At 41.3% G+C, this 18,865-nt stretch overlaps 1 protein-coding gene across 5 annotated transcripts in view; it reads left to right on the plus strand.

Annotated features, from left to right (window-relative positions):
• Positions 1 to 18,865, plus strand: part of LOC127637164 (ankyrin repeat and sterile alpha motif domain-containing protein 1B-like) — a 213,690-nt gene that overhangs the window by 133,242 nt on the left and 61,583 nt on the right. For 4 of the 5 annotated variants that reach the window (XM_052118089.1, XM_052118088.1, XM_052118087.1 and 1 more), the window contains 3 exons: positions 10,666 to 11,309; positions 12,786 to 12,855; positions 15,650 to 15,756. In XM_052118089.1, coding sequence (XP_051974049.1) covers positions 10,666 to 11,309; positions 12,786 to 12,855; positions 15,650 to 15,756 — 821 coding nt within the window. Of the gene's footprint in view, positions 1 to 10,665; positions 11,310 to 12,785; positions 12,856 to 15,166; positions 15,757 to 18,865 lie in introns of those variants that run through there. The other variant, XM_052118092.1, reaches the window with a different exon arrangement.

Below are 18,865 nucleotides of genomic sequence, written 5' to 3' on the forward strand. Positions count from 1 at the left end.
TTTGCACTCATTCTGTGCATTTCGCTTTTGTTATTTGCCTGCATGACGTATCAGGGCATCAAATGGTATGGTAAGAATTTGTTTTTTATTAACTAATGCTCTCCGCCTCACTTTTTTTAAAGGGTCATGAAACAGTCCACTTTTAGCTCAAGTCTGCTTCTCAACCGTTTTGAAAATACAACTCAACTGGGCGTGGACAGCTGTGAGAACAAGGGCTCTAGTGGATGGGGCATGGGAGAAAGTGGGGGCGAGCAATCTGTCATCTGTCAGTTGCCCATGCCGGCTATGATAAATTGTAAGATTTGTATAGATGGCAAAGTTAAAGTCCTTCTAAATTTGCTGAATGCCACCGTCTGAGAGAACAAAACAATTGTCTGAATTAGTCACATTATTTCACTAATACAGTTAACAGCATCAAAGATTCTAACAGTTGCTTGTCACTGCTTCATCGGGCTTTGATCCTGACAGTCACATGATTTTGCTTTCATCTCTGTCCACATAATGCAGAAAAATCAACTGAACAGAATTCTAAGCTGTGGGCCAATATAGCTCACTATACAGCACACAGAATCACACTGGTCTTTTTATGTCTGGAATTTATTGCACAAATAAATAACAAGCCATGTACTCTGTAATGAAAATATTTGAATGTTTTTGACACTTTAATATCTTTTGAGACTTATTTCATGACGTTGATTCACAAATATAAGTACTTAGATCGGTTTAGACACTTACATTATGGATGAATGGATGGATTGATAGAGTTTGTGTCTGGAACAATCAGTGTAAACTGCGTCTCAAACGAGTCACGGTCAGAGACCGTCCACCTCACCACATAACTCAAAACACTCATGTTAATAAATGTGTGCTGCGTGAACATTTAATATCTGTTGCCTTTGACTGAAAGCCTGTCCAGTCCCTCTGTCAGCAGCGCGGGGGTGGGGACTTGCATAATGGTACTTTCAACTCTCTTTACTGACTGAGGTGCTTGAGATATTGAAGTATTGGTCACTTGCATGGCAACAACACTGACAAGCCAGCTGCGCTCGCTTGTCAAAGGGTAAAGGCCACGCCTTCTCATGAATAATGTTGAGAACACCAGTGACGTAGATTTGCTCAAATTCAATGGAAAGCCTAAACCATGTACGTCACGACCTGTGACGTTGACTAAATGTTCATTTAAAACCCGAAAGATGAAAATAGCCAGAAAAATAAAAAACAATTAATCCTTTTCCTCTTGAAATTAAAACTAATGAGTGTTAACATTCTCTACCCTTGTGTGCAAGACATATATACCTGTTAACATCTCAAAAAATATGTTGTAGTGTTTCATGACCCTTTAAGGAGCGTTCACACTGACAGTGATTTAATCGCTGGAGTCGCCAAGTTGTTGGTTGCCAGTAGGCGTTCCAACTTGCCTGCTGTGTCCAAATTTATCATGCAGTGGATCACTTGAGCTCTGCTTTCTGCACTTCCATTACTGGTCGCTGCATTGTATGAAATATTGGTCTCTTAGGAACAATAATGGGCATTTCCCAATCTGTGGGAGTTTTCAAACAGGGATGGGCATTTTCAACTATCCAATGAAAGTATGGAATGTCAATGTAGTAGGAAAATCGTGTATAGCGGTTGAAAAATGTCCATCCTAGTGTTGAAAATGGCCACTGATTGGGAAACACCATACTGACACCACCTCAGTCTATAAGTCAATATAAGTATTCAAATGACGGAATTGGTCCTTTTTTCTAGCAACTTAAAGATCACATATATGATGCTAACTACCACCCCTGGAGTCATGAGTTAGAATTAGAGTGCTGTGTGACTCCAGCCAGGTCTCATAAGCAACAAAATTGGCCCAGTTGCTAGGGAGGGTAGAGTCACATGAGGTAACCTCCTCTTGGTTGCGATTAGTGGTTCTCGCTTTCAGTGGGACACGTGGTAAGTTGTGTGTGCATCGTGGAGAGTAGCATGAGCCTCCACATGCTGGGAGACTTGAGATTTGGGTCTTTTCAAATGTATGGTACAACTCAACTCAACTTGACTCTGCTTGCTTTTTTGGGGTTTTCCACTGTGGATAGTACCTGGTACCTGATACCTTTTTTAGTACCACCTCTGTCGAGGTTCCAAGCGAGCCAAGCCGTTACTAAATGTGACGTCAAAATCCTGCTGATCACTGATTGGTCAGGGAGAATCGTCACTATCAGCGTCACTGGATTTCTGACAAGCGACATCAACCTGCTAGTTTTAAAGTTAGCAACAGCGATAACGGTATCATTTGTTCATGTGACTTTCGAATTGTGAAAATAGAAATGGCTGTGCGCAAAACCACGGCTTGGTCAATAAACTAGATGCAGATGGTCCACTCGTAAGCGATGAGCGAAACGAAAAAGTCTCTCAGGAAGTGTCTCAGCTGTTGGCTGCACATGGGTACCACCAGACCTACCAACAGTGTAGGGAAAAGTTAAAAAACTTAAGTGACTACAGAACCATCAAGGAAAAGTGGAAGTGGTTCGACCAAATGGACGCTATCTTAACCGGCGAGCAATGGGAGGGAGAGTGCCCTGGAATGTTTTGTTATGTTAACTCTATACTCTGCTTGAAATCTTCACTTTATTTAGTTGACCAGCTACTGGAAAGCTTGCTTCTAAAACAACCAGGCCAATTTAACTGTTACACTTGTGGTCTCTAAACAATTGCTTTAGAAGTGGTGGTGGTGTAGTGGTCTAATGCACATAACTGGTAAACTGGTAATCAGAAGGTTGGTGGTTCGATCCCCACAGCCACCACCATTGTGTCCTTGAGTAAGGCACTTAACTCCAGGTTGCTCTGGGGGGATTGTCTCTGTAATAATTGCACTGTAAGTCGCTTTGGATAAAAGCGTCTGCCAAATGCATAAATGTAAATGTAAATGCTTTATGCAGTAAAATGAGCTAGTAACTAACAGCTAGCTGTTGTGTTATTGTTTTGTGTCATGTTTAAGGTGATGTCACGGCAGTAGTGGTGGCGCAATTATGTCAATCATCCTATAATCCCACCCACGTTGAGGGGCACTAAACTGCATTTGAAATGCAAGCTCAGAAAAGTAAAGCGAGTAGAGTTGAGGCGAGTCGAACCGTAACATGCAGTGGAAAAGTGCCTATAGTAGATTTCAAACAGCGTGCTTCTGGGTTAGTCCTGCACCAGCTAAGCTACTGCCATTATGTTGAATGGGAATGCTAACAGATAGCTTTCTCCAGGTGTTATAAACATCTTTGGTGTGAACACTTCTTTAAAGCTTGAGTTTCCCATCCTGCATTTGTGTCTTCTATGGGTATGTAACACAAGCTGTCTTATTTGACGCAGTGCAGCGGTATAGATTTCTTCCTGCTGACCTCGGATCAGCCTTTTGTACTCTGAATGAGCTTTTGATGTTCTCTCTGCTGTGCTCAGATAAGACTAGAATACTTCTGCTGAGATCCCGCATGATTTTTTGCCCTCTGGGTGAGTTCAGATGGCATCAGGGTTCTTTCTCTCAGTTACTCTCTCTTCCTTCTCTCTGTTTCCTCTCTCCCTTCTGAATGCCAAGAGCTTTCTGCCAATGATTTTAGGAAGCCACAGTTCTCTTTCCATGATCACCCAGTGTCACCTGTTGCAGTTGCAGCTATAAAAGTAAACATGGAAAAAGGGATCAAACTGAAAATGTTAAGAAGTGTAGAACACATTAGTTCAGTGTTTCCCAAACTTTTTTGTTTAACGTGCAACCATAGTCACATTAGTAAAGCTCAAGTACCCCTTCATCAACATCAAACCAGAAATATGTTCCTTTGAACTCAATGAGCACTTTATTAGGAACACTATGGTCCTTATAAAGTCCCAGATGTGGTCTTCTGCTTTTGTAGTCCATCTGCCTCAAGGTTGGACATGTTGTGCATTCTGAGATGCTATTCTGCTCACTACAATTGTACAGAGTGGTTATCTGAGTTACTGTAGCCTTTCTTTCAGCTCAAATCAGTATGGCCATTTTCCATTAAACTCTCTCATCAACAAGGCATTTCCATCCAAAGAGCACCACTCACTGGATGTTTTTTGTTTTTGGCACCATTCTGAGTAAACTCTAGAGACTGTTGTGTGTGAAAATCCCAGGAGGTCAGCAGTTACAGAAAACTCGAACCAGTCCGTCTGGCACTAAAAATCATACCACAGTCAAAATCACTGTGATCACATTTTTTTCACCATTATTTTGGTTGATGTGAACATAAACTGAAGCTCCTGATGCATGAATTTATGCATTGCAATCTGCCACAAGATTGGCTGATTAGATAATCACATCATTTGGAAAGAACCACCACATCCTCATATGGTTCTACACCAGGACTGTAGAGAGCATCCTGACTGGCTGCATCACCGCCTGGTACGGCAATGCACCGCCCACAACCGCAAAGCCCTGCAAAGGGTGGTGCGAACTGCCAGAAACATCATCGGAGTTGTGTTTCCTCCCTCCAAGACATATATAACAGGTGGTGTGTGAAAAAAGCTCGGAGGATCATCAGAGACTCCAGCCACCTGAGTCATGGTCTGCTCTCTCTGCTACCATCAGGCAGCCGGTATCGCAGCATCAGGACCCGCACCAGCCGACTACATGACAGCTTCTTCCCCCAAGCAATCAGACTTTGGAACACTTGATCTCTCATGATCAATATACATCACTGCACTTTATTCATCTATTATCTCACACTGGACTGTCATAATTATATTCTCCACAATACAACTACAGCATATATATAAATTTTTTATATACTTTTTATTTTAAATTTTTATTGTATTTGCATTCTATATTGTGTGGATTGTTTACTGTACATTGTATATTATTATTGTGTTGTGTAATTATGTGTACATTTGATATGTAAATTGTGTTGTGTAAATATGTTGTTTATTGTAATTGGTATCTGTCTCGTCACCGTCATGACTGCTATGTTGCTCAGAACTGTACACAAGACTTTCACCTACTGTTGCACTTGTGTACATGGTCATGTGACAAAGTTATTTGATTTGATTTGAATAATTAGGTGTACAGGTGTTCCTAATAATGTTATAAGTGAGTTTATACTGGATATAATTTAGCATTCTAATTTATATTATAAGACACTTAAAAAAGCCAATCAATACTTTAAGTGTAAAACAGACTCATAAAGTAGCACAAAGTATATAAGTGTTACGAGTGTTATTTGCACAAATCTGTAATACTTTCACAAATGACTGTGTCCTTACTTTAAAAAGGAACTGAATATCAAGTTTGCACTAAACAATAGCATACAATATATGTATGCATGTATACACACATGTCCTTTTAATATGCAGCAACATTTGTTTTTCTTCATATCAACATGGTCGTTACATTAAATTGTATAATAATCCCTCCATACAGTATGCTTATATCACCCTTCCTGTAACACATTTGCCCTAGCGGCCACTAGAGGTTGCTAGTTTAAGTTCTGTGTATTCCTTGTCTTGTCATGTGATATCCCATTTCCCTCATGTTCATGTGTCTTGTTCTCATTGGTATATTGTCTTGTTAACTTGTTATCATTTCTGTTTTTTTTTTTTTTTGCTATTTAGTAATCTTGTTATTAGTTAAGTCTTGTCATTGTTTGTCTTTGTCATGTGTTTCCTGTGTCTGTGTATATTTGCCCTCATGTGCTCTCTGTCTTTGTCAGTTTTTAAACCTGTATAGATGTTTGGTTTGTTCTTCTGTTATGTTTTGAGTTACATGTGTTTAGATTTCTGAGTTTTATGTATAAAAGCCTGCACTTAGATAATCCTCCTCACACCTCATTCCGACAGATGTTACAGAACAACTGACCTGTACTATGGATCTAGGGGCTTTTCTTCTGTTTGATCTCAAACAGGGAGGTTGGACCATTGAACAGTATACCAAGCTGTTCTGCGGTCTCACCCAGGTTCTCAATTGGGAAGATACTGAATTCAAGGACTGTTATTGGTTCGGCTCAACAAGCCAGCGAAGTCATGTCTGCCAGGAGGCAGATGTGATCTTTCATTAGTTGAATTCATTGACTATGCATTGAGGCTTGCATTCTCCTCTTACACTGTGGGGTATGTGTAATCCCATGCCTCTGCCAGTGCCCACACCTGCGTCAGGCAATGAGCCAGCACCCATGCCTGCCACGGCCAACGATCCCTCGCCCGTCCTCGGCCACTTGGGCCATTCCCACAGCAGTGCCCCCGGCCGTCCGGAAGAGGAGGAGGAGAAGGGCTCCCCAGTCGCTGCCAGTGTTCCCGGCCACGGAGGCCATTTCCATGCCACTGCCTTTGCTCAAGACCACGGAGGTTGTTCCCCTCTCACTGCCTATGCTCACGACCACGGAGGTCGTTCCCCTGTCACTGCCAGTACCCACGGCCATGGAGGCCGTTCCCCTGACACTTGACCTCAGAGTTTCCGAGTGCTTTGCTGTCTGAGTCCCCAGCAGCTCTGCCCTCCAAGCCTTCCAGCAGCTCCATCTGCTCCTTCTGAGACTCCTCTTCCAGCGGCTCCTTACGCTCCATCTGAGACTCAAATTCCTGATCCTCCAGTGGCTCCACCTGCTCTGTCTCATCCCCTGAGACTCAAATTCCTGATCCTTCAGTGGCTCTGCCCCCTGAGACTCAAATTCCTGATCCTCCAGCAGTTCCGCCTGCTTCACCTCTGGCTCCGACTGCTGAGCCTCCATCTGTGGTAGATCTTCCCTCAGAGTCCCTACCTTCAGCGGCTCCACCTCCTGACCCTCTGCCAGTTCTGTCCTGGTCTCCTGACCTTCCACCAGTTCAGTCCTGGTCTCCTCACCCTCCGCCAGTTTCGTCCTGGTCTCCTGACCCTCCACCAGTTCCCTTCCTGGAGCCGTCTCCCAAACTGCCAGACCCCACTCCCTTCCTGGAGCCACCTCCCTGGCAACTTGCTCCGCCCTGGTCTCCTGTTTCACTTCGGACTCCCTGCTCACTCTGCCTTGGCCGCCAAGGGGGGGGATTGTCTCTGTAACACTTGGGACATTTTCCCTAGTGGCCACTAGAGGTCGCTAGGTTAAGTTTAAGACTCTTAAGTTGAAGTTCTGTGTATTCCTTGTCTTGTCATGTGATATCCTGTTTCCCTCATGTTCATGTGTCTTGTTCTCATTGGTTTATTTTCTTGTTAACTTGTTATCATTTCTGTTTTGTTATTGATTTCTGTTTAGTAGTCTTGTTATTAGTTAAGTCTTGTCATTGGTTGTCTTTGTCATGTGTTTCCCTTGTCTATGTATATATTACCCTTGTGTTCTCTGTCTTTGTCAGTTGTTAAACCTGTATGGATGTTTGGTTTGTTCTTCTTTTATGTTTTGAGTTGCGTGTGTTTAGTTTTCTGTGGCTAGTTTTCTTTTATAAATAAAAGCCTGAACTTGGATCCTCCTTCTCACGCCCCATTCCTACAGATGTTACACTTCCATTGTCCCACCCACTATCTGTCTGTTGTATCCCAGCTTGGTGTGAGTCCCTTCAGGTGCAGAGAAGATCATTTCTAACCTTGTAATCTCAAAGCTACTGTACACATTTTCCAAACATGAATTCCTGCGCAGATTAGTTTTCTCAGAAAACATTAAGACATACACACACACAAAATAATGTCTTTTCTTTATATCTCTTATAGTGTGGTGACACATCACTCTGTTCATCAACCTGCAGTGCTGGCAAAGAACCAGAAGCACTTGCACTTTAATATTACCCATAAATTGTGCATTTCATTTGATCTGTTTTCCAGAAGCTGAAGTGAACTTTACATCATGGCTGTGTAGGTGTGTTGAGTGGTCTCTATACTGTAGCTAGTTGCTTTATATTTAACATTTTAAAGCTGCCTAAAACAGAACTGAATTTTAAAACCTAAGCCTTTCTTCTTTTGCTGTTCTGGTATTTCCTTTAGGAAACACAAATCTTTATTATTTTGACCATTAATAATATGATGTTTTTAGTTTGTGTCTCTTTATATATCGCCTCTCTCAGTTGACAGTCAAATTCTGTATTTGGTATTGTATGCCGACCCCTGTTTTGTCTGAGACGGCAATGACCTTTACTACTGTTGTGATAGCTCATGCTGTTTCTGTTTCTCAATGGATAAACTCATCACAGCATTTGACTTGCGGTCTTATAACTCCAGGTGATGACACAAGCCCATCTGTATAACATTACCCTTTCTCTTCAGGGTCAAATACTGGGCTTTGGCTTTGTACAGAGTCTGGAATCAAGCATTAAGCTTAACTGCTGATCCATGCTTAGGAGTTTTGTGACTTTCAGTCCATGCCTATTAACTTTTAAGCCATCTATATGTTAGCCTACTCCTAAAAGTTGATCAAATTAACCTTGCAGATATGCATTTAAAATGTCTTTTTCTTCTTTAATATTGGACTAAAAATGCTTGTTGACTAGTTTGGACTACACAGATTTTTGTTTTGAATGAGAACGCCACTACCCCAATTAAAAAATGGGGGGAGTGGCATTCACATTGTATAGAACAATGAGAATACCATGTAAAATTACCCTTTCAATATGTCCACCCAAACATCCTGTTTCAGTAGGAAATATTTTAAAGCAGGAAAGAAAACTGCACTCGTCAAGGGATTTCATGGCATCTTTAATAACCTCAAAGTGACATAGATGGTTCTCAGTGTGGGATATCTTCTATCTTGTTGTCAGTACCTCTCCTACACTCTCTCCCTCACCCTGCAGTGGTGTAATTTGATCTTTATCAGTTGAAAATGCTGTTAACATGAGCTCAAGTAAGTATTGAGATACGCAGTCTAGCACATAGAGGCACTACAGGACGTTTAAATGTAATTTAATTAATATCACATGTCTAATGAGATGAGGCTGTATTGCTTTAAAACACTATAGTTGATGATTTTCTATGTCTAATTGTGATATGATGCTTTCGAGAGTTGTTAGTTATTAATTAAAGCTGAAATTACCCGGTCTCCATTTAGCTTTGTTCATTTGTGCTCTGAGCTTTGTGCAAAATCAACATTGTTGTGATGCACAGTGAAAATAGCAGCTTTAGCAATGTTCCTTTCAGTTTCCACATGGTGGTTATTTTGACCCATAGCTAAGAGTTCTGTTCAGTTGATTATTCTGCATTATGTGGACAGAGATGAAAGCAAAATCATGTGAATGTCTGAACAAGATCAAAGCCAGATGAATCAGTGAGTGTGTGTGTGTTTGTGTTTGTGTACATTATGCTTTTGTTAAACCTTTTAATGTCTATTAGGTGTTATTAATAGCACTTGCTTTTCACATGATTAGGCCTGAATGGAACGCTCATCATTCATGAAATTCATAACATCCCCCTCCCATTGCATCTTTGTTAATAAATATTTTGGTAAATTTGAGAATGGTTTCAGATACCAAATAAGACTATATTACTTTAATACACATTTAAATTAAATCAGATAATTAAATGTATAATTAGAACCGAAAATGGGGGAAAAGTGTGCAGATTCATGGACCTAGTTAGTGGTATTTACTTAGACCAGCAATATTACTAATGCTCGTGCTTAATACTTCAAACCCTAAACATAAGTATTCTGAGCCATATGTGCTACGGGCTTGAACGATACCTCAAAATAAGCAGTTTGTAAAGGAGAAGTGTGCTCAATTACTTTAAGAAGATTAGATTTAGAAATTTGGATTTTTTTCCTGGCGAATGATAAATTGACTGAAAAAAATCCCCTAGACTTGCAGTGAAGAGAGTGAAGAGATTGGGGGTGGGCTATTTTGATATGGGTCAGTCAGCAACCACCTGGCAACCACCCAGAACACCCTCCGAACCACATAGCAACATCTTTGCAACACCCAATAGCACCTTAGCATCATGATGGTGACTTTTGCACAGGCAGGCACTACTCACATTTAATTCAGAGCATTTAAAAGTCTTGTGATTTATTTTTTATTCTATTATTTTACCTTTTTTGTTTTCATATAGTAATGGCTCACAAAAAAAACCTCATATAATAATGATTCACAAAGCATCTCTATCACCTAAATCTTAAAAATGAAATCTGACACTATAGCTGGAATTAAACTGGTGACTGTAATGAATACATATGCCTGCGCATATTAATCAAGACCTATATGAATAAACCTAGTGAACTCAATGAACTGAGACATGTCTTCACTTTACACTACAGATCGCACAGCGCCTGTGGACACAGATGCTTTTAAGAGCTCTTTAGAGAAGGGGTCCACAGCTTCTTTAGATGTGGCAGTGCAGGAGATCTCTGGGTCATAGGGGCAAAGAAGACAAGAATAGGCCTCTGGCACCCCATGAACGAAGTAATTTGCCCCCCAGGCACAGGCACTCATTTGGGGCTTGTCTCAGCACAGCGAGTTAATGGCTTGACATACATACTGTACACGTACACAAACACTCACATGTCACATGTTTAGTATCTGCTTTGATGCCTGGACTTCAGAGGAAGAACACATTTTCATCCGTGAGAGTTGTGTTTCGTATTTGGACAGGAATAGTGTTCTTTCTGGGTTTGTCATTTTTTTAATGCATTGTTTATACAGTGGATTAAGAGTAATTATTGTCTGTCTGTGTTTATGTGTGAAAAGAAAAGCATAAGCCTTGAAAACCTGATTTATCTTTAATCTTTATGTTTTGTCTTTTAGATGAAACAGGGCACCAGAAGGATTATGTAGAAAACGATGATCGAAGACACAGCCACGTTCCTGAGCAGTTTGCAGGCCTATTACACGGGTCCTCTCCCGCTTGTGAATCCCCAGACAATCCCTACCAGCTTTACAGCAAAGTGCGAAAGTTCAGCGTTCCCGAGCCCCCACTCCGGTACGGGAATCTACTCCAGGCACCAGAGTATCCTCCCCCGTTCCCCCGCACCGGTAGCGAAGCATCAGCCCTTAAGACCCAGAAAGAACCCAAACCGCAAATAGTGTACAGGACCATTTTTCACACTCGGGTCAACCAGAGCCCGTTTACGCCTGTCGAACAGGGCAACAAGCCTGGGGTGCATGTGAGGAACGAGGAGGGCCAGAGCAACAGCACGGGCGGCTATAGCCCAGCAAGCAGCACTACAGGCTACGAGGAACGAGCGTGCACTCTAGGGAGGATGCGCTCAATGCCCAAAAACGTCTTGGACCTTCAGTTGTCCAGAAATTTCTCCAAATCGGACTCAAATCTGGTGGCTGTGTCTCCCATTGAGGAGGAAAAGTGGAACTCCAGAGGGCAGAACAGTCCTGGTAAAAACAGCCCCAAAAGATTGGAGAGAACTCCCTCCTTTACAGCAGAGTGGGAAGAGGTAATAGCGTTTTAATTACCAACTAATTGCTGAATCATTTCCACTTAATTAATTCAGTTAGCTTTGACGGTGAAGTAACTTGAGCTGACAGGCTTGAAAAGGCTTCTTTCGTTGAGCAGTGTTCATGCTTTTGGTGAGTGGGGCAAAAACATGTGCTTTTACCAGAAAGTCTTGGTGCTTGATTCAGCTGTGTTGTCATGGTAGCGAAATTACTTTTTTATATGGTTCTGTAATATATTAAATGAGCTTAATGATAGGCCTGAGATACATTCTGCTCTTCTGTTTTGCATTGCTGGTGATCTGTTTATCAGTTGAGCAGCTTTTATCCAGGGTAATGTAGCATAAAAAGTCAAGCAATCATTTAATGCCTTTGAATAATGAATCTTAATTATACAGATATACATTTTTTAGTGAATCTCTTGAAAACATGTCTGGCTCACAATAAAAATGAAAACTAATTTTCATAAAGAAAATTAAACATATTTTTTACAAGTGAAATGCCTTACATATAGACATTATTTTCATAATACCTAAAATTATATGTTTACAATAATGCGTCCAGACTTATATTCTCAATGATTATTCTTAATTTTCATTACTGTAATACAGTAAACAATCACTGTATACACTACATGTACTTTTTAATATTGTAGTGAGAAAACAAATCATAAACGTTTTGTTTTTTATTATAGTAATAAGAATTGTTTTTGAGAATTAAGGGGCATGTAATGCAACATTTTTTAATAGTCCTAAAAATTGGCACATTTTAATGCAAAATATTATTTCTTACTTTACACTTTTGATTTTGGGGTGAAATATGACCCAAATAACTCAACCTCTCTGCTCAAATTTCCTTGTGTGAATTCTTTGAGTTAGATATCTTTCAGGTCAGCGCTTCTATTCAGATGCAGCTAGTGTATGTGTAGCCTCCCCACTTTATATGACGACTAAAAGAGACTCAACAGTGTATAAATTTAATGCGTCACAGCATTTTCTCCCCCAGCCTCACCCAGCTGTCAGGTCTTTAGAGGAGAACCTGTATTAGAAATAACTGATCAAAGCGGTGAGGGGAGAGTTCTGCATCCGTTCAACTGAGGCTTTCGAGCAGCTTTCTCTTTGGAGTAAACCTCAATCCACTGGGAGACAGTGAGGGCTATTCTTTGAAGGCAGGTGCTCAGCTCTACGGATGTGAAATGGCACTTTCTCCGTTCAGAACATCACTGTCATCTTAATGAGGAGACATTCATCAAGAAACATTCTCCACTCTCACTCCGAACTAACATATTCTCATGCAGAGCTGAATGAAATAATTTTTTACATTTAGGGATAACTGGAACTGGGATTGTGGGAAAAGAGGAATGACAGGTATTCCATTGGGGAATGATGAAATTATTTTAAAATGGGTATGAAAGCAATGTTGTTATGCAAACATGCATGATCTTTCTCATCTAACTCTTGCTATCTTTCTCTTCACAGATTGACAAGATTATGAGCTCTATTGGTGCTGGAATTGGCACAGAGTTGGAGATTACAGAGGATCAGTCAGGTGTGTATGTGTGTGTGTTGAAGCATATGCATTGTCAGTCATCACACTACACTTAACATATATCCATAACTATAGGGAGCCTGTGGCATGATGTGAATATCAACTAGATACTGTGAAGTGTGCAGCACAGTGAGGCAAGTGGGTTTCCTTCAGTAGTGTCAAAGAGCTGCTCATAGAAGACAAGGAGCTTTTTGAGATGTAACCATGGCTACTGTGCGCTCCCTTCTCTTGTCACTGTGTGTTTCCTGTAATCACAATGAGAACAGGAGGACAGGAAGTGGATGGAAGGTTCAGACCTCTAAGAACTGATCTTTGGACAATTTCGTTTTTCAGAGTTTTTACTAAGGGAAAGGGTAGCCTGACAATTATAGTGAACATCTCTGCTTTTGCTTTTCCTCTCACCTCCTTTCAGCAACTTGTGTCTTTCCTCTTAACCTTCCTCTTCTTTCACCTTTCCATTTGTCTTTCCTCTTACCTGGTGGGTGGCTGTGGCTCAGGTAGTAGAGCGGGTTGGCCACTAATCACAGGGTTGGCGAAGTGTACTTGGGCAAGACACTGAACCCAAAGTTGCTCCCAATGGCAGGCTAGCGCCTTGCTTGGCAGCTCTGCCGTCATCGGTGTGTGAATGTGTGTGTGAATGGGTGAATGAGATGCAGTGTAAAGCCCTTTGAATACCGCCAATGTTAAAAAGGCGCTATATAAGTGCAGACCATTTACTATTTTACCTTTCCTCTCCTTTCACCTCTTCTCTGGTCTCCTCTCCTCTGGTCTCCTCTCAGCAGCATATGACTTTCCTCTAACCTTTCCTCTCCTTTCACCTCTCTAACTGTCTCCCCTCTTCTCCTTCACTTGCCTCCTCTCCTCTCCCTCAACTTCTGATTCTTCTCTCCTCCACTTGCCTACTCTCTTCTCCTCTCGCCCCACCTCTGGTCTCCTCTCCTTTTGCCTCTCCCCTCACCTCTTCTTCTCTCATTCTCTCCTCTTCTGTTGCCTCGTCTCCTTTTGCCTATCCTCTCATTCTCTCTTCTCTCCTCATCTCTCTCATCTCACCTCATCTTCTCTCCTTTCATGTTTCTCCTGTTGCCTCTCCTCTGTTATCTTGCCTCCTCTCTTCTCCTCTTGCATGCCCTCCTTTTGCCTCTCTTCTCACTCTCTCATTTCTTCTTAATCTCTTGACTCTCATATTGCTTCCTCTCTTCTCCTCCTCTCCTACTCTACTTTTGCCACTCCAATTGTCTCCTCTTCTCTCATTCTTTCCTTTTGCCTCCTCTCATTTTGCATTTCCTCTCGTCCTCTCTGCTCCTCTTGGATCCTCTCCCTTTGTCTCTACTCTCATTCTCTCCTCTCTTCTTAATCTCTTGTCTCCATTTGCCTCCTCTCCTTTAAACTCTCCTATCACATCATCTCTTCTCTTCTTCTTATCTCTCACCTCTCTTGTCATCTTTTCTCCTTTTGTCCTCAAGCCTTCTCTCTTTTTGCCTCCTCTTCTTCTCTCCTCTCAACTTGCCTCTTCTCCCCTCGCTTCTCCTCTCACCACTTTTGTCTTCCTCTCACCTTTTCCTCTCCTTTCGCTTCTCCTATTGTCTCCTTTCTCTCCCGCTCCTCTCAACTACTCTCTTTTTGCTGCTGCTCCTCTGGTCATCGAATCTCTTCTCCTCTCATCCTTTCCTCTGCTTTTGCCTCCTCTCTTTTTGTCTCCCCTCTCAGCCTCTCCACTCTTCGTATTCTCTGCTCTCTAATTGCCTCCTCTCCTTTCACTTTTCCTCCAGCCTCATCTCTGCAACTTTTGGCTCTCCTCTAGTCTTCTCTCATTTTGCCCCTCCTCACATCCTTTCACCTCTTCTTCTCTAATTCTCTCCTCTCCTCTTGGCTCCTCTTCTTTCATCTCTTTTTCCTTCTCTCCCTAATTTTTCTGTTCACAGAAAGGCCAGTTGTGTTGCCATTTCACACATGCTCACAGACGCCCACAGAGTGTGTATGCATGTGTGTGTGGAAGGGAGGGAGCAACAGCAGCTTCTGCACTCAGACATAAAGGCTGGGGCTGATCTGATGGCTATTATCGGCAGTGCGAGGTACAGCTAGTGGAACGAAGGGAGGGAGAGAGACTGGGAGGGAGGGAGGGAGAGAGAAAGAGAGCATAGTGGCACAGGATGCAGAGGCATACAAATGAGTGTGGGAGTGCTGGAGAAAGAGAATTCTACTAAGCAAACTGCATGCTGTCATTCCTCTGCTCTCTCTATCTCATCCCTCCCTCTCTCTCTCTCTCTCTCTCACACACACATGTTTGTTCTCTCTGGCACACACAAACACACACACTCATATGCCTGCACTTACACACGTTGAGACACAGGTTAAGCAGCGCAGCGGCTGAAGCACGGGTTTGCGATCGCTTGTATCTCTCTCCTCGCTTGTGGATGTAATTTGGAGCTTTCAGCATGTCTACCTCCACAGCCAGCTTACTTCTCCACCAGCACGGACCCTAGCGCTCACTCTCTAGGGAGGACATCCTCTCCTTTTCTCTCTTTCTGTGTTTCTCCCTGTCTCCACTGTTTAATAAGCTTTACTTTCCGTTTTCCTTCTGTTTGAATCACTTTTCTTCATCCATTTCTCTATCATTCTAACTCTCTCATTCTCACTCGCACACTCCGTCCCTCTTTGTGCATGGCGGGTTCGTTTGACAGTCACATTGCGCGCAACATGATGTGGCAGTGCCAGCTCTCACAGCCGGACTGCCGTTGTTATCGGGTGGACGGCTACTCACTTCTCAAACGCCTCCCTCTGCATCCTCTGATAGGTCCTCGCTGCCCTGTCCAGTCTGTGGGGCAGTGGCTGGACAACATCGGCCTGGTGCAATATGAAAACCACCTGCTGTCTAACGGCTTTGACAATGTTCAGTTCATGGTAAGTGCCTCCTTTACACTTATATCTCTGCCTTTTGTCATGGTGTTGACTTGCCTGCAGGCAGTTTTTCTGAGAGCCTTTCTTCGATAGTCATCACTTGTGTTGTGTCTGGTGTGGGTTTTCATGTATACTTAAGTGTCTGTTTTTAGGTGACCTGTTGTGTCATTATTTGATGTTGTTCTGTGTTTGTGTTTTTGTCCATGTTAAAATGTGTGGTTTGGTAAGGTGTGCAAACAGTTTATTGGTACATTACTTTGGGGGGAAAATGCTCAGCATTGATCCTGTAAACCTTAAGTCTCTTGAGTATAATATTTCATTGAAAATTGTGACATTTCATAGGTAAACCCATTGCCTGACCTGTATGTTTCCTGACTAAATTGCCATACAAGCACAATTTGCTTTCCTTAGAACTTTGGGAGGCAAATCAATTATTTACAGTAGTTTAATTATTAATTTTGTTTTAAGGGTATAATATTTTATTATATATTTGTATATTTTATCTCAAATGTTTCATTTAGATGATTGTTCCATGTCATTTTAAAATATGTTTGAAGACACCTCTGGGTTATCAGTAAGTGAGCTATGTTATAGAAATAAGTATATACATTATTATCATGAGAAAGCCTGATGTTGTACTAAATAAAAGCCATGTAAACAATGTTGTACACATTGCACTCATCATGGATACTCGATGATATAGCCATACATTCCAACACGTGGTCAGCGTCACTCCTCTGACAATGCAGAAAACATGTCCTCAGTGGGTGTGTTCAGATGCATGCATGCCTTTGGCCAGTGCTTATGTGTGTATTTTTGGGGGAAGTGTTAGGCATTCTGCATCTTCAACCTACAAATCAGTCAAAGTTGTTTAGGTGCAGACTTGGAGTGGTATAGGTGCAAGAGGTATTGTGTTCAGTCCTCAATGCTCCCAGAGCATTTATGATTACCAGTATGTCCTTCGGCATAGAGAACAGCTTTTAGGTTAAACTGCATCACTGAAGGCAAAATGGTACATATGTTTTTTTTTTTTTTTTTTTTTTTTCTGTCAGAGACTGGTAAGCTTTAACTGGTAACTTTGTGTATGAAACTCAATGATATTTCACCTAAATCTTTTGATTGACCTGAATCTTTTGATATCATTTAATGTTTCTTTCATCATTCATGAATTAAATTAATCACAGTATACCTTTCCCAGTGAAAAGATCAACTTAGACCAACATGAATTTCCATGCTGGTTATGTTGACCCATTAGTGCTGGTTTGGTGCTTATGAAACTGGTCGACCAGCACATTTTTTCTGATGAAGCTGGTTGACCAAGGAAAGTTAAGCTAGTGAGTTGCTAGTTAAGCTAGTAAAGAACCAACATAAAAATCACAACATATGTTGGTGACCAGCTAAGCTGGTGTTTTCAGCATTGTTATACTGACAGTGAACTAAAAATGGAGTAAAGCAATCAAGTTGACAAGTGATCCATTGACTCACTCTTCCTAATACATATTTAAGACCTTTCCTATGCACATTACAGTGGTCGATGTTCAGCAAATACTACAGTATTTCAAAATGTCTTATGTCATTTCACCCTGCCAGCTTCTAAAGCAGTATCTCTGAGTAAATAGAGTGATTTACTGTAAGCTGTCTTGCTCACTTGTATTGTGTACAGCTCTAGGCTTTTAGACCTTTAATTTAGTTGTTGCAAACTGTGGCTTTACTAAATGAAAAGTTTTTGTGATTTGACATCTTTGCAAAATTATCTGTTGCTTCTCAAAATGTTGCATCTGTTCTTAAAGTTACATGATAATGATCAACTTAAATATATTTAGATACATTCACATTTATACATTTGGCAGACACTTTTATCCAAAGGGACTTAAAAGTGCATTCAAGGTATACAAGTTATAAGTATGCGTGTCCCCTGGGAATCAAACCTATGACCAGGCTGTTGCTAGCGCCAGGTGAGCCACTGACTACACAGAACTGCATTGAGCTTATGAACTGTGGAGTTCAAACTAAAACATATATATTGTGTGTGTAAAGAGTTGCTGATGCTGAACACCCTCCTCCAGCTCTGACCTGCATCCATTCCTGTGGGTTGCCGAGGCAACAGCAGAGAGAAAGGAATGGAGTACATGAGTATATTAGTTATAGAAATTTCATAAATGTGCATTTCCTTCCCAGCCGTTGTCAAGGAAATGGATTATGCTGTTTCCCTCCAGGGCATTATTATCGGTTTTAATAGAGTGTTTAAAACCTCCTGAAGTCAGTGTTTATTTGTCAACACCCCTGTTAATGCCAGTATTGACAAATTCCCCTACTAGCAATTCAAAATCCTAAACATGTGAGTTAATATTAGAGCTTAAAGGAAAAATGTAAACTCCATTTAGGAATGTGCTTACAATTAGGAAATTGAGAAAAAGATTCTTACAGAAAAAAAAGATCTATAAGTGACACATCAATCCCTGTGTAAATCTGACACACACACACACTCCTTAAAGGTAAAGCGTGTCATTTCTACTGTATGTCATTAGTGGCACTTAATGGAAAATAATGACTTTATTAAGCAGGTTTCCAGAGCACTTCCTTGTCTTTAATTGGTCAACAAAAAGATAGTCCTGCTCCAGACACACATAATTTGTTGAGCCAGCATTGCATTGTTGGACTTTTCAGGATGCTCAAGCAACCTCCTAAAGGCTCAGTTATATTTGTCTCTGCATGTGAATCTGGGATAGGAGAAACTTTAACATTAAACAAAAACAATTGAAACATTTCATCTTTAAGTGTTTTTGTTCAGTCAGTAGTTCATTGCTATGTCCGATTAAGCTTCTAACAAAAGCATCTCCTCTGGATGAATGGGGCATCTGAATAAACCACACAGAACACACACTCCCTTTCTCTCTATTTCTCATGGTGGTCTCTATTGCACGAAGGATCTGAAAACCCTTCAGGTACCATTCATATTAGATAGAGCTCTGCTGCTTTGTCTCAGTGCCTCTGATGTGTTGGTGTTTCTTTTCTGAACTTTATTGCTATTCTCTTTGTTTAAGTTGATATTTAAGACAGAATATATTGAACAAACTGCAGTGGATAGTGACTCAGTTCCCTCGCTCATAGG

Source organism: Xyrauchen texanus, chromosome 45, assembly GCF_025860055.1.
Source record: "Xyrauchen texanus isolate HMW12.3.18 chromosome 45, RBS_HiC_50CHRs, whole genome shotgun sequence".
Classification (NCBI taxonomy): domain Eukaryota; kingdom Metazoa; phylum Chordata; class Actinopteri; order Cypriniformes; family Catostomidae; genus Xyrauchen; species Xyrauchen texanus.